Source organism: Drosophila ficusphila, unplaced genomic scaffold (assembly GCF_018152265.1).
Source record: "Drosophila ficusphila isolate 14025-0441.05 unplaced genomic scaffold, ASM1815226v1 contig_791, whole genome shotgun sequence".
NCBI lineage: Eukaryota > Metazoa > Arthropoda > Insecta > Diptera > Drosophilidae > Drosophila > Drosophila ficusphila.
The window spans coordinates 913775-929336 of record NW_025064737.1 but is presented as its reverse complement, the minus strand read 5'-3'; the positions used below and the strand labels follow the sequence as shown (position 1 = coordinate 929336).

The 15562-nt window shown below is 41.0% G+C and overlaps 5 protein-coding genes across 6 annotated transcripts; 2 read left to right on the top strand and 3 right to left on the bottom strand.

Annotated features, from left to right (window-relative positions):
• Positions 1-125: 125 nt before the first annotated feature.
• On the top strand, positions 126-3962 carry LOC108089085. The gene is made up of 2 exons (XM_017187195.2): positions 126-266; positions 3071-3962. The coding sequence occupies exon 2, from the start codon at positions 3098-3100 to the stop codon at positions 3452-3454; it is 357 nt and encodes a 118-aa protein (XP_017042684.1). The 5' UTR covers positions 126-266; positions 3071-3097; the 3' UTR covers positions 3455-3962.
• Positions 3963-4062: 100 nt separating this feature from the next.
• LOC108089084 (THO complex subunit 4) lies at positions 4063-7124 on the bottom strand. Of its 2 annotated transcripts, XM_017187193.2 has the most exons (5): positions 6714-7124; positions 6018-6219; positions 5462-5659; positions 4861-4920; positions 4063-4594 (listed from the first exon to the last, which is right to left on the bottom strand). In XM_017187193.2, the coding sequence occupies exons 1-5, from the start codon at positions 6933-6935 to the stop codon at positions 4440-4442; spliced, it is 837 nt and encodes a 278-aa protein (XP_017042682.1). In that variant the 5' UTR covers positions 6936-7124; the 3' UTR covers positions 4063-4439. The 2 variants fall into 2 exon arrangements, with proteins under 2 accessions (XP_017042682.1, XP_017042683.1); XM_017187194.2 differs by lacking the exon at positions 4861-4920.
• A 354-nt stretch (positions 7125-7478) lies between these two features.
• LOC108089086 (dephospho-CoA kinase) lies at positions 7479-8620 on the top strand. Its single transcript, XM_017187196.2, has 3 exons — positions 7479-7675; positions 7756-8047; positions 8210-8620. The coding sequence occupies exons 1-3, from the start codon at positions 7564-7566 to the stop codon at positions 8514-8516; spliced, it is 711 nt and encodes a 236-aa protein (XP_017042685.1). The 5' UTR covers positions 7479-7563; the 3' UTR covers positions 8517-8620.
• On the bottom strand, positions 8618-11505 carry LOC108089087 (terminal uridylyltransferase Tailor-like). The gene is made up of 9 exons (XM_043209212.1): positions 11308-11505; positions 10822-10974; positions 10333-10762; positions 10012-10236; positions 9848-9954; positions 9658-9793; positions 9426-9599; positions 9169-9370; positions 8618-8985 (listed from the first exon to the last, which is right to left on the bottom strand). The coding sequence occupies exons 1-9, from the start codon at positions 11404-11406 to the stop codon at positions 8784-8786; spliced, it is 1728 nt and encodes a 575-aa protein (XP_043065147.1). The 5' UTR covers positions 11407-11505; the 3' UTR covers positions 8618-8783.
• A 1399-nt stretch (positions 11506-12904) lies between these two features.
• Positions 12905-14871, bottom strand: LOC108098281 (terminal uridylyltransferase Tailor-like). The gene is made up of 4 exons (XM_043209213.1): positions 14676-14871; positions 14190-14342; positions 13701-14130; positions 12905-13604 (listed from the first exon to the last, which is right to left on the bottom strand). Exons 1-4 carry the CDS (start codon positions 14772-14774, stop codon positions 13534-13536), a joined length of 753 nt encoding a protein of 250 aa, XP_043065148.1. The 5' UTR covers positions 14775-14871; the 3' UTR covers positions 12905-13533.
• Positions 14872-15562: the final 691 nt, after the last annotated feature.

Genomic DNA, 15562 nt, shown 5'->3' with positions numbered 1-15562 from the left:
GGTATCGGGAAATGTGGGGCCCCAACCAATGTTCAACAAGGTTAAAGCAAAATATAAGATCTGTAGTGGTAACTCTATTTTGTTCGGAGCATTTGGGAAAATCGACACTTTAGCAATTGGCAACACTGGGGCACACTGAAATCGGTCACACCACAATCATTTAAAATCAACGTTCGTTGGCAGTGCGCGTCGTTTCCACAGCGAATTTTGTAAACTTTAAGACTACATCAGCTACAAGTAAAATCGTGTTTTAAAGACTTTCAAAGGTAAGTGTGATTTGGGTGCTAAAAGGCTAGACCAACTGTTTGTTCTTTGGGGCCCGAGATAAATCAATATTTTCGCAGACTAACACTTTTCACTTGTGTCATGGAATTTTGTACGTCGAGCGCAAGCGCTGTTAGTGTGTGTGTCTGTGCAGCTGCTTTAAAATTTTATTTAGCACAGCTGCCATATGCATTATAAATAACATCCTCTGTGGAAGATTCCCTGTTTTGGGCCCCCTTCTCGAGGAGACTCTCTCTTTGCCTTTTCTTTTGGGCGGCCATGTTGGTCGCCGTGTTTTTCGTTTTAGTCGGGCGATTATTGCATGCACCTAAAAAAACTAGCTGGAAGCAGTTTGAACCGAATTGTAGTAGCATGCTTTTTAAGTTGTTTTTCTGTTTTTTCGGCTCTGCCAGTTTCCGTGTGCATCGCCGTTTTGGCTCTGATCAAAGATACATTTTTAGTAGGTCTCTGCCGAAACTGGATTTCCGTCTAATGTGTTTTGACCATATTAACTAAGTTAACAAGTCGGTCGATGGAGCCACAATTTCGAGTTATATCCAGATTGCTCATTACTCATAATTTCAGCACAAATACAAACAACCACATGCACAGTTAATGTGATTTACCTCCACGGGTGTATGTGTGTGTGTAAGCCGGCAATCGCCCTAGGGAAGCAAAAACAACAAGTACAGTGGAAAGGGAACACGACAATCAAGCGCTGTTATTGTTTTTGCACATAGAGAAAATTTGAGGCAATATAATTCTCACTCTTTTAAAGACATAATACCACAATTAAAGTAATGTGTTTACCAAAAATTGTAAAACAAAAACAATTTTAATGATAAAACCATACGAAGACAGCACTGACCCATATGCAAAATTAAAATTGCAACATGATTTTGGGAATCAAATAAGTACGTTTTTATGAAAACCTTAAGTTAATAAGGAGTCTAGTTTGTTTTTCTGTGTACGTTAGTAATTTTTTGCCCAGGTGAAAAGCGCTCAACTATGGGAATCGGAATCGCTTTAGAGCCGTCTAATCTAAAGATCTTTGACTCGCTGCGGTCATTCACTTTGCTTTGTTTTCCCATGCCCCAACAAAATTGCGAATGTGTGTGGCCAGTGTTTGTTTTTATTGTTGCCAACAGCCACCCCAAATGCGATACACCCCGTGGGATTAGGCGGGGCAGAGGCCGGAAGTGGGGAGTATGAGCCTCCCCCAGGAGATGACGCATCTTTACAAATGTTTTACAGCACTTGCGGCAGATGTCATCGCCTGAACGGCGACCTCTTTTTTGCCATGCTGAACGAAGCATAAAAATGTGGCAGAAATTGCACAGCCACAATGTTTAGATTGGGACTAAGAGCAAGAATGATTTAAATATGTAAATAATATGCTAAACCCTGTTATTGGAAATTTGCAAATAATTTAGGGAAAACGTTTAAAATTATATATTACTTGAAAGCGTTTTGACTCAAATGACAAGTTATTACAATTTCGTATTGGAAACTCATTTCAAAGTTGGTAGTTAAGTCAATTATTGCATCAATTTAAGTAGCTTAGTTAATTCAAAGATAATGAAAGAAATGCAGTCATAATAACTTTTGTGGTTGCCAACAGAGTTGATACCGCGGTAATATATCATAAATTACGAATATTTGTTGGATTGTAAACAAATCGAAGGTAGCTGGCCCACTGTGCGAATACTTGACACCAAAAAAGAAGAAATGAACAACGCCAAAAACAACAACGAAAGTGCGACAGCCACAAAACGCGCAATTACAGTTAACGGCAAAGTTAAAAGTCGAGAACGCAACGAGCAAAAATAGATGGGGGAGCCGATGAATTTATATGTGTAGAGAAACCATTAAGGGGGGAAATACAATTAGAAAATTTTTTTTTTCGAAAAAATTTTTTTTGGCTTAATGTACTCCAAATATATCTGGGAGTAAGCCTTTAAAAGCATAAAGCCGTCCGGTACTTATTTTCAGAGTTATACGCAATTTAGTGAGGGTGTGTCATATGGCGGACATGCACAAAAGTAAACTTTAAACGCTTCTCCTGAAAAGTCGTGTTTTCAAAGTCGCCGTGCAATGTACAGGTCAGAGATTTTATTTTAATCGAATGCGGTTTTTTGCATTATGTTTGAAATTAAATTCTCCACACCATGAATATAACGGTTTTTCATATTTGTTTGTTATAACATGTTTTTTTTACAATCAAAGTCAAAAGAAAATCGTTATTTTTGAAATTTTTTTTTTAACCTAAAATTTTTTAATGGAAAAATAATTTTTTTTAAATATGGTTTAATTCATGGTGTGCGCTGTACCTTTAAGTTTAAAGCCCAGTTGCTTTTTTTGTTTAAGTCGTGATCCTGGACCTGGAGACTGCACGGCGCAAGGTCCTTCCCTAAAAACACGACTCCACATTATTGATCATAAATGGGCTTAATTACAATATTTTTCAAAAAACTTGACTGATTTTTATTGCTCAATAATTACCCAATAACATGCAAAAAGAATCACTAAGATTCATTTAATACTCTACTTGCAATCCACTCCCAAAGATAGCCCTCATTTCAGGCCTTCTAATTGTATTTCCCCCCTTAAGAGGGGGCAGAAGGGCAGAACAAATAGGTCTCGTTTTCACTCCACTCCACAAAGAGTTTCCCCAGTGGGGCGATGTTGTCGGATGACGGGCGTCATTGTGGCGGCCACATCCGCAAGTGGCGTGACTGAATTAGTATTCTAGGGTACTCGTGTTTCCGACCGCATCTGATTCACTTTTCATTGTTATGCCTTGCAGCCAGCCAGTTCAACCAGCAGCGACAAAATGACATCCACTGAGCTGAAAATTGGCCTGACCACCAGCGCCCGTCCCTCGAGCCGAGTGCTGAAGCCACCAGGTGGCGGACACACCAACATCTTCTCGGAGCCGGACGTGGCCGTGCCGGCCCCGCGTGCCAAGTACAACCAACAGAACTCGTCGAACCTTAACGCCTGCATGGGCTCTACCGACCCCAACAAGGTGGTGGAGAAGCTGCGCGACGAGGCAACCACCCAGAAGGAGGAGGTCAAGTCTTCCGCCCCGACCAGCCAGCCAAAGGAATCTGCAAAGCCAGCGGCCACGAACGGAGAGGCTCGTGGACGAGTCCCACCAGGCGGATACTCGTCGGGTGGATTCTGGTAGAGGAGTGGGCACGGGGAGCGGAAGCGGCTGCCAAGCATTTACTGACTCACCATCACATCCTCAGCCCATCAATAAACATAAACCTATAAATATAACTCGCTTATAACATACGTATACACACATAATTAGAGGCGCATTATCTTTAATCTGCTGATCAGACAGAGAGGAGGAAAAACTCGAATTACACTTTGCAAAGCAGCTCTCCAAATCGTTCTTCCTTTCGTCGATTCATTTTCATACCTCTCACATATGTTCTATCGTATAAGTAAAACGTTTAACATGTCTAACGCAATTGTTGAAATTAAGTAACTCGTGATTCCGCCCCTCTCAAAAAATGGATAACATGGATTGACTTCGCTAAACTCTACCACCTACTACCGAAGCCTAATTTAGCATTTGTACTTAACGTGTCCAACTGAAATTTCTTAAAGTCTGTACAACTTGTCCAAAACAAAATCCCTTTGTAACCATTGATGTATTATTCCAAAATAAAACATTTAATTATAAATTATAGCTCTTTTATTTGTGCAAGTTGGTGGAGATTCTTCATAGTCCGCCTAATAGCTCAACTATATTCTTATTCTAATGAGTCAGCAAAGACAAATCGATTTGGTCACAAATTAATTCTAATATTTATTACACTTCAGTTTAGAATTACAAGTGTTCATTAAATCATCGTCGATCTTATTAAAGCGTATTACTATTAATAATAAATACAGCATCAAATGTATTTCAGTTAGTCGACTTATCCCAACAGCCGCCAATTGGTATATTAACAATTTAATGGGTGCATACCTAAATGGCATTTCATTTTTAATGTCTGAATTTCTCGGAGTGAACATTTATTTGATCTGTCCCTGGCGCGGCGTTGTCGATCCGGATGCATTTGAATTACCATATGGAAAGTGTCCATATGTTAGGCTTAAGACTAGGGCTTGTGTTTTCTCTTGTTTGTTTTGTTAGACTAATTCAGACTATTGGATATTTAGATCTTCATGTCGTTGATGTAAGAGTCCAGTTCGGCGTCCAGCTCCTCGGCAGTGGGTTGGGCCTTACGCTCACGCCTTTGGCCGCCAGCCGGTTTGCCTCCGACCGGACGTTTAAAGCCACCGCGACGTGGAGAGCCGCCAGCCTGACCACCTAAAACAGGTTGAAATTGAAATGTAAGAGAACTGAAGCCACAAAATAACTTAAGGAACCGTAATCATTCTAAGCTCAGAAAAATAAGAACTAACTTTCAGAATTAAAATCGATTTTTACAAACTTTTTAAAGTGATCAAATACTGATCAATTTACACCAAAGATTGAGTAAACAGAAAAATATCTAAAACAATATCTTCAAAGAAAAAAAGGAAATGACTACGGGCGTTGTTTACGGTCCCCGATGAAATTGTTTAGATACGAACCACCACGCTTGAATGGAGCTGATGCGCCGGCACGACGTGGAGAGCCTCCAGCTTGGCCACCTAAAAAATAGTTTGGAATGGAAGTGTAAGGATTGGAGCAAGGGATTGCCTTCAGGGACCGTAATCATAATCATTCTTGGTTCCATTGCAGAAACAATTGTTTGAAAGCTGAGCTCTTCTTTCTGCAAGCATTCGCACAAATCTTTCAGAAGTGAAACAAAGCCTGGTAACATATTTTACTCAAATAACCTCTCACAAAAATAATGATAACCAAACTCTAAAAAAAAAACATAATTAATTTTATAACAATTACCAACGAATGAATGATGCTAAGATGTCTTGTATAAGAAATATAACTATTGTTCAGAAAAGTTTTAAAAATAAATAACTATGTCGTAAAAAAAAGTAAACCACATTAAATTCAAAATTAATCGGAATCTTACAAATTATCTATCGAAATAAATATGCATTTAAAAATCTTTGTGGAAGTGCATAGATCCAAAAATGATCTAAGATGGTTTAAATGAGTGATGTTCGAGGTAAAAAATAGAACGAATATGGGTATTATTCACGGTCCCCGATGAAAGCTTAAGATACGCACCACCACGCTTGAATGGAGCTGATGCTCCGTTACCCACACGCCGTTTGACATCAGTGGCGGCTACGGGACGGGTCAAAGCGGCCACGTCTGAGACGGCCAACTGGATGGTCATAGGTCGACCATCCAAGGGCACGCCGTGGTACTGCTTAATGGCCTTCATGGCGTCGGCACGACGCTCAAATATCACATCAGCGGTGCCTGCAAAGAAAAAGGAAATCATTATATGGTGGATTGATCATGTCAACAATTGCGGACTAGTACAAAAATTTAATAATCAGTTCTATTTAAATTTAAATTCTGATTAGCGTAAAATATTTTTAAAAGACAGATAAGTTATTTTATTTTAATTTGAAATTAAACATTGCTAAAGAGCATAATATCACTGGAGTTTGGCTATTTATGTGTTCTACATTTTATATTTATTACATTGGATTAATCGGTAAACGACTTAAAATAACAAACAAATTTCCATGTTTTTGTCATGGTTTGGTTAATACATATATAATTATTTATTATTATTATTATATTTTAAGTTATATTATATGGAAAAATTTACCCAGTGAGCGACCGGAACGATCGTAGTGCACTGCCGCCTTCTTCATCGGCCCGAAGTCGTTGAACAGCTCCTTTATGTCTGTGTTAGAGACGCCGTAGTCCAGGTTACCGACGATAAGGCGGGTAGGTCCGGATCCGCCGGCTGCGGCTCCCCGCTTCGGCCCGTCGTACATATCGTGCTTCCAAGCGCTGTTTACATCGCCCTAGAGGTGGGGGTAGTATTAGGTAGAAGGTAGATGGGTATGTCTGTTGTTGGTTCGAACGCGAGGCGTATCAACAATATGTATTTGGCGGGAGTAGCCGTGGCAGTAGCAGTTGCATCGTATCCTAGCCTCAAGAGGACTGCCATATCGAGCGGAGACACTAGAAATTCTTGTTAACTGGACAATATTCACGTGAAAAACGTGAGACGTTAAGAAAAAATTAGTTAAGACACAGGTATCGCCTATTTTTTTGGTATTCTGTAAGAACGGGGTTAGGAAAACTTGAGTTGGCTTGGTCTCGAAGAATTGTTCCGTCCGTTGGAAGGCGCAGGGTGGCCATTTTGATTTTGATTTTGTTATTCGCTATTCTCTTCCATGTACTGGTGTGTGTGGGTCATGGGTCGCAAGACACTTGCGTGGCATTATTGTCCTGGTGAACACAGGGATATTCTGCTCCGGCTGCTCCGTTTGGCCATTGAAACGCAATGATTTACCCGTGGAAACTTTGCCTTCTGAACGGCTCCACTGGCCACTCCAGGACGACGATTCTTAAGCACGCCTTGCGGCTTTTTCTGCGAGCGAGTGGCCTTGGTAGTATCGTCGAAGCCACCCGGCTTTCGAGCACCACCTGGCCCTCCGCGGGCGCCTTGCGGTTTTTTCTGCGAGCGAGTGGACTTGATGATGTCGTCGAGGCTCATTTCAATTTTGTCCACCATCTTGCAGAATTCGTTGTTTTCTGATAACTACGGAGATCCTTTGAAGAGGGTATAAAAGTCGGGTTTCTGCTGGCTACCGAAAGTCGCGTCGAATATAATCTTCGATTGAGGGAGCGCGTGGAAATTTCACAAACTCTGCAATAACGACGCACGAAAAATTACAAAGTCGCCATATTGGATCTGGGAAAAAAGTGTTAAGAAGCTCCCGCTGCTTTGCTTTTTTGAAAGAAATGGAATGGTGGTGATGAAACACTTTATGGCTTAGTGGAAAAAGGTGTTCTCCTAACGGTTTTCCAAGAACCGCAAGAAAACTAAACAGTTTAATAAACCTTATATACCTTTCATTGAGATTTTTCCTTAATAAAAAATATACAAGTTAAAAATGCTGATCAAATTTATGACAATATATATTGACAACTCCGCAGAAACAATTTCGTATAGCTTTTAACAATAGGGAATACCGCAAACATTTTTCGTTTTTCAGCTGAGCAGATATTTTTTGGTATATTTAACAACGGTATATTTCAAAGGAAATCGTTTGGTCACACTTCACCTTTAATAGTTGAAAAAAAAAAACGATTAAAACATTCCTCTTAAAGAACTAAGGTATTTTAACTCTCGTTGAAAAATGTTTATTGTGGCGGTAACAGGTGGCATTGCCTCTGGAAAGAGCACCGTCAGCAAAGTATTCGAGCGACAGGGCATTCCAGTAATCGACGCCGATAAAATCGCCAGAGAGAGTACGTTCAAAAAGTGGAGCACATCCGCTTTGTGCTTAGTAATTAACTACCATTTCCGCTGATTTTAATTATTCGTTTAGTTGTAGAACCAGGTCAGCCGTGCTGGCAGCAAATACGGGAGATTTTCGGAGATGAGGTCTTGCTGCCCAGCAAGGAGATTAACCGCGCCGTCCTGGGGAAGATGATCTTCGAGGACAAGGAGCTGCGCGGAAAGCTGAACAAGATCACCCATCCGACCATTCACCGCAAGATTTTCTGGCAAGTGTGCAAACTGCTGGTAACGGGGCACGCTTGGATCGTTCTAGACCTGCCACTTCTATTTGAAACTGGAATCCTGATGGACTTCATACACAAAATCATCTGTGTAACCTGGTAGGCTAGCTTCCTTCAGGGTTCCTTGGATGAGTTGAGTTAAAGCGTCCATCGAATGAGCTCAAAATAGATAAAGCTTCACTTTTTCGATTCGATGGAAACTAGCTTAACTCATGCGAGCAGGACTTCTGGTTTTACTAGCTTTTTTCTTCCAAATTTTAGTGACTCTGACAAACAGCTGGAGCGATTAATAGCCCGCAATGAACTCTCCGAACCCGAGGCGCGGCATCGCGTCGAGGCGCAGATGCCCCTGGACAAGAAGTGCGAGAAGTCTCACTTCGTCATCGACAATAATGGCAGCGTGGAGGAAGCGGAAAGCTCGGCGATGAGCATTTACAACTTGATGCGCGAATCCAAGCAGCACTGGCTGAACCGCATAAGCTTCCTGGGTCTCTTTTTAATCGTCGGCTTTACAATATATCTGCTGCTAAAGATATTTAACCGGGTACCCAGCTCGTGGCAGATGTAGACCGTTCAAACGGGTGCCATATTATTCTTACGTGTTAAAGCAATTGAAACCAAACCAATTATACAATTTAAACGCTTGCTAGTGAAATATAAAAAAGTCACTTATCGTTTGAGTTTTATATTGTCGAGACGTGCCGAACGTCTTCAATTTACGATCACAATAAACTAGTATGTTGTCTCGCACACAAGGTAAAAATCTTACAGACCAGCCACGAAACTGCCTTGAGATTGGAGGGATGGGGAACGTTTCATAAGAGTGATCAGTGGATTATGTACTGCGCTGGCGCCAATTGGCCGACGGCTCCTCTAACAGTGCTGCAGTCTGCTGGCAATAGTCAACGAACGTTTGCAATCCGTAACGGGTCACCGCTTTGGTCACGTTGTGGTTCAGCTGAATGGGATCTTGGACAACCATCGGCTTTTGCAGTTGTAGCAAGCAGTCACGGTTTTCTAGCACGTACGATGTGTATCTAAACGGTTAAATAATAAATAATTATAATAAATACTAATAAATTTGCATATTCTTTAGTGATTTTTTTTTTTCAAAAATAATTCCACTTAATTATTAAACCGAATACTGAATAAAAAATTGCTGCGCAAAAGTGCATCTCGGTCTATCCTATTAGTTTATAAGTTTATATTAACAAAAATACCTGTTAGGCAGCAACTTCTCAAAATTCTGTATCTCCATATCTGGCATACCAAAATATGGGCAGACCAAGAAGTGCTCGAAGTCAAAATTGGCATAGTATAAGAAGAAGGTCCTAAGATAGCCCTTGACCACGGGCACAGTCACTTTCACTTGCTCGAGTCCCAGCTCGCTAGGCAATTTCTGTGCAAAGTTGACGATCCACGCTGCAATGGAAAAAATAAATTGGGGATTCCCCTTATTTTGCATTGATACACATACGTCCGACAAGCCCCACTTGGAGGCACTGCTCCGCCTGCAGCGTCATAATGGGTGGCAAGACTCGCTGAAGCTGCAAAAAGTAGATGACCATCAATGTGATGCTATACGTCGATATCTGCTCCGTCAACTTGCATCGCTCCAGCCAGTTCTTAGCATAAATGCACATGTACTGAGCTGCAAGAAAGCAAAAACAAAAAGATAACGTGGACTACGACCATCCGATTCTGCTTACTCAGTGGCTGTGATTCGAATATATACTTCAGTAGGTTTGTGTTGCAGAAGCCCAAACTGTTCAAGCAAATATCACACTCGATGCCTGTGGGCAGATGACAGGTTTTGATGATGGGAACACGGGCCTGCTCAATGACCTACTCAAAATAGAAATTGTTAATATGCCCTCCTGTATTTTATGCATTCCGTACATTAATAATACGCCAATCGTCGCTGCCGCAGAAGAACTTTCGAATTGCCCGCAGCTTGGTGATGGTTGTATTCGAAGCACGGTGTTCGAACGTATGAAAGGTGTTGCCTTTCAATTCAAGCCAAGTTATTAAAGGAATTGGTTTGGTTAGCAGACTCAACTTACCGATGTCCACGAAGACGTCAAGGTCGGAAGACCGCGACCCGATGCCGGTTATGCGGGAGCCAAACTTGTAGACGCGCAACTGTTGCTTTGGGAACGCCGGTGTCAGAAGCTTGCACAGGTCCTGTTCTATTTTGTCGTACTCGGGAATCACTTTCAGCTTGTCCGCGATAGGATATTTATCCTTAAACACATTCGTGATCTCGCCAACAATCATGGCTTTAGCCTCTGAAATTTGTACAATTGGGAAGTGGGAGCCAAATAACAAATGGCTAATAAGTATTTGAAATACTTAGTTGAAGTGCATACAAAGAGGCGACCTACTCTTGGGCAACTGCACAACCATCTTCTCACGCGCCTTCACCTGGGCGCGCTTCTTCTCCTGCTTGGACGCAAAGGTCTGCGTCGGCACTGGCTGGTTGTTGGGATTGGGGTTGGGATGCTGCTCCGACAGGTGGGCAACTGCCTTGACGATGGTGTTGCCCACGATTCTGTTGCTGCAGGATGTGCAGTTGAATGTGCGCTTGATTGTCTGCAACTCCTTGGGCGGCACAAAGGCCACGCCCTCTCCCTCGGCACCCGCTTCCTGGGGCAATATGTAGGCGGGGTTCCTGTCCATATACTTTTCGATGCCTATCATAATGCGCTCCAACATCTTGGCCAGATACGGATCCAGCTGCGGCTGACTGTTTTTCTGGTTAACCGAGTTCAGGGTCTCGAGAAAGAAGTTGGCCTCCATGGTCAGGGGATTCATCTGCAAGATCGACTGGCCTTAGACCGGAAGTTGCAATCTGCAATCTGCACTATACTCACGTAGAGCACTTTGTTTGGCGTCTCCTTCTCTGCCATTGCCTTGATCTTCTTGGCTTTTTTTGCGGGGGCGGTAGTGAAGGGGGCGGCAGTGATGGGGACGGCAGTGATGGGTGTGGGGGCGGTAACGATATGTGCGGGTGCCGGGTCAGACAACTAAAATGATAACGTGGATTCTTTACTGATCGACTGCCTTTGTTTGGATGCTAATACACAAATGTTGTTACAAACGAATGTGGGCGAATTATCAGAACAGCTGATTGTTGTAGGGTAGCCACCTAAATCAAAGCTTGCCGGCTGTTTGTGTGGTTTGGTGCCTAAAGTCGGCACAAGCACGCAGCGATTTATATACGATATGCATGTCTGTAACCGGATCTCCGCTTAACGTAACTAAAGTCCAAGGCCTTAAAACTCCAAGAAAAAGGTTCCCGCCATATTGACGGTTTCTGGTAATCCGTCTGCGGCCTTCTGTGGAAAGCTTTCACTTACACTTCTCCTACTCCGATGTAGCGTTTCGTAGTACTGCCTTTCTGCATCGCTAAACGCCGCCTTTTCCGGCCAAAAAGAGTCCTCTGGTTCAATCCGCATAATGTCAACTGTTGTTGATTCTCACGCTTTCTATGACTAACGGAAAGTTGTTCGCTAGCGTTAAAAACAGCGTGAAAACACGTATTACGACCGGCGATTCGTGTGACCATTGAAGGGTTGGCACAAAATATCTTGTCACCGAATACATATACATATGTACGCTTAAATAACTTTTACCATTCTAAAATTATTTAATTTTTCATGCCTTAATTTTAAATTTTTTTTTTTTGTTTTTCATTGTATTGATTTTAATCATTTTCCTAATGAAAAAAATTATCCATAAAATAAAAAACAGCCCACAATGTTTCAAGCAAAATCGGAAAACAATTATAAAATAATACATAAAATCCAAGCCCGCCTTCAGGTTTTTCTTAAAATATTTAACAGTTTTTTATGAAATCAATTCAGATCAAACAGTTGCCAACAGACGTACATATTTAAAATTTAGGTAAAAATGCGCTCTAGGGGTTTTTTCTAAACACGGGCTAGGAAAAATTTTCTTTTTTACACATTAATAAAAAAAGTGTCAAAAAGCGTGATTTCTACTTATGTATTTATTTGTAAAAAAGCAAAAAGCAAATGGCCGTATCTTTTCTGGATCTTCACTCAATACTTTAAAATCACTTAGTCATTTCGCAACCTGTACACTATTCAGTAGTTAAATTTTTAGTGTCTGAAATAGTTTATTTACTTTTTTAGCTTTTTACCTTTACACATTTGCATCACTCTTCGTCCACAATACTTTCTTCCCGGTAAAGTGTTTCGCATAACACCCTTGGTCTCGCGGAGATGTTAATTACTATTTTTTACAAATAAATAATTAGAAATCACGCTTTTCGGCACTTATATTAATTTTTGGGCCCTAAGGTACATACATAGTTCTTAAAAAAAAATTTTCTAAAATTTATTCAAAGAATTACGATACAAAAAATTCTTATAAACCAAAAAAACGGCACTATTCGCATGAACTGAACGATAATATGAACTTTTCTAGGTAAGTTGCGCTTTAGCGGCTTTTGCTAAATATGGTCTAGGAATTTAATTTTTTTTTTAAAGGATACCTTGGGGCCTAAACATTAATAAAAAAGTGGCGGAAAGCTTGATTTCTAATTATTTATTTGTAAAAATAGCAAAAAAGCAACTAGCCATAGCTTTTCTGGGTATTCACTCAGTACTATAAAATCACTCTGAGTCATTTCGCAACCTTTACAGCGTTCAGTACTAAAATTGGCAGTGCCTGACATGGTAAAAATGTTTAATTTCTTTTGTTTTTAAATTTTCACACAATTGCAGCACTCTTCATCCACAACACATTCTCAACGGTAAAGTTTTTCGCTAGAAAAACATGGCAATGTTCTAAAACGGGTAGTCTCGCGGCAGTGATAATTGTTATTTTAACACATAAATAATTTAAATGTTGTGCTTTAGCGCAACTTTACCCATTACCCTTTTCTATAAAGGGCGTTCCTTCTTGGAAAAATATACAAAACTGTGTAGGTTAATTTACTACGTATCGCTTTATTATTTGTCCAGAGTTTATAACTTGGTCAGCTAAGCTCACTACATTTAAGCGAGGTTGTTATATACTTTGTTATTAATTATTATATAGGTATTTGACCATATACACACACAAACAAGTAATATTTATGCTACAAACTCAATATAACTTTCAAACTTAAAAATTCCGGCTCTTAAAACGCTATAGCCTGTCGCAGCTAACATTGGTTTGTGTACTCGCTAAAGTCGCATGACGGCGGGTGTTGATGAGGATAAATTGCTAGATTGCGAAGGTGCGTCGGATAGTTTACATCGTCGACCAGACATCGATCGAGTCAAATGTATTACAATCGAAGGTTATTTCCCTCTAGTTCCGACCAGCTGAACCTTTTATCATTTTAGTGGTTTTCTGAAATTTGCGGTTTAACCGTTTAGAATGAAGCTGTCCTCTGCTTACCCGTTTGGGAAAACGTTGTTTCAAGATTATGTTAACCAGATTAAAAAAAAGCGCCTCTAGCGGATAAGTTTGACGAACATTCAAAAACAACAATCAGTGGTGGGGTGATTGACTTAGGCCATTTTGAACCCCCATGTACCGCATAAGGGTTAACAACACACTCTATTCCGGTTTCACTTGTCCGCGATAGGATATTTATCCTTAAACACATTCGTGATCTCGCCAACAATCATGGCTTTAGCCTCTGAAATTTGTACAATTGGGAAGTGGGAGCCAAATAACAAATGGCTAATAAGTATTTGAAATACTTAGTTGAAGTGCATACAAAGAGGCGACCTACTCTTGGGCAACTGCACAACCATCTTCTCACGCGCCTTCACCTGGGCGCGCTTCTTCTCCTGCTTGGACGCAAAGGTCTGCGTCGGCACTGGCTGGTTGTTGGGATTGGGGTTGGGATGCTGCTCCGACAGGTGGGCAACTGCCTTGACGATGGTGTTGCCCACGATTCTGTTGCTGCAGGATGTGCAGTTGAATGTGCGCTTGATTGTCTGCAACTCCTTGGGCGGCACAAAGGCCACGCCCTCTCCCTCGGCACCCGCTTCCTGGGGCAATATGTAGGCGGGGTTCCTGTCCATATACTTTTCGATGCCTATCATAATGCGCTCCAACATCTTGGCCAGATACGGATCCAGCTGCGGCTGACTGTTTTTCTGGTTAACCGAGTTCAGGGTCTCGAGAAAGAAGTTGGCCTCCATGGTCAGGGGATTCATCTGCAAGATCGACTGGCCTTAGACCGGAAGTTGCAATCTGCAATCTGCACTATACTCACGTAGAGCACTTTGTTTGGCGTCTCCTTCTCTGCCATTGCCTTGATCTTCTTGGCTTTTTTTGCGGGGGCGGTAGTGAAGGGGGCGGCAGTGATGGGGACGGCAGTGATGGGTGTGGGGGCGGTAACGATATGTGCGGGTGCCGGGTCAGACAACTAAAATGATAACGTGGATTCTTTACTGATCGACTGCCTTTGTTTGGATGCTAATACACAAATGTTGTTACAAACGAATGTGGGCGAATTATCAGAACAGCTGATTGTTGTAGGGTAGCCACCTAAATCAAAGCTTGCCGGCTGTTTGTGTGGTTTGGTGCCTAAAGTCGGCACAAGCACGCAGCGATTTATATACGATATGCATGTCTGTAACCGGATCTCCGCTTAACGTAACTAAAGTCCAAGGCCTTAAAACTCCAAGAAAAAGGTTCCCGCCATATTGACGGTTTCTGGTAATCCGTCTGCGGCCTTCTGTGGAAAGCTTTCACTTACACTTCTCCTACTCCGATGTAGCGTTTCGTAGTACTGCCTTTCTGCATCGCTAAACGCCGCCTTTTCCGGCCAAAAAGAGTCCTCTGGTTCAATCCGCATAATGTCAACTGTTGTTGATTCTCACGCTTTCTATGACTAACGGAAAGTTGTTCGCTAGCGTTAAAAACAGCGTGAAAACACGTATTACGACCGGCGATTCGTGTGACCATTGAAGGGTTGGCACAAAATATCTTGTCACCGAATACATATACATATACATATGTACGCTTAAATAACTTTTACCATTCTAAAATTATTTAATTTTTCATGCCTTAATTTTAAATTTTTTTTTTTTTTTTTCATTGTATTGATTTTAATCATTTTCCTAATGAAAAAAATTATCCATAAAATAAAAAACAGCCCACAATGTTTCAAGCAAAATCGGAAAACAATTATAAAATAATACATAAAATCCAAGCCCGCCTTCAGGTTTTTCTTAAAATATTTAACAGTTTTTTATGAAATCAATTCAGATCAAACAGTTGCCAACAGACGTACATATTTAAAATTTAGGTAAAAATGCGCTCTAGGGGTTTTTTCTAAACACGGGCTAGGAAAAATTTTCTTTTTTACACATTAATAAAAAAAGTGTCAAAAAGCGTGATTTCTACTTATGTATTTATTTGTAAAAAAGCAAAAAGCAAATGGCCGTATCTTTTCTGGATCTTCACTCAATACTTTAAAATCACTTAGTCATTTCGCAACCTGTACACTATTCAGTAGTTAAATTTTTAGTGTCTGAAATAGTTTATTTACTTTTTTAGCTTTTTACCTTTACACATTTGCATCACTCTTCGTCCACAATACTTTCTTCCCGGTAAAGTGTTTCGCATAACACCCTTGGTCTC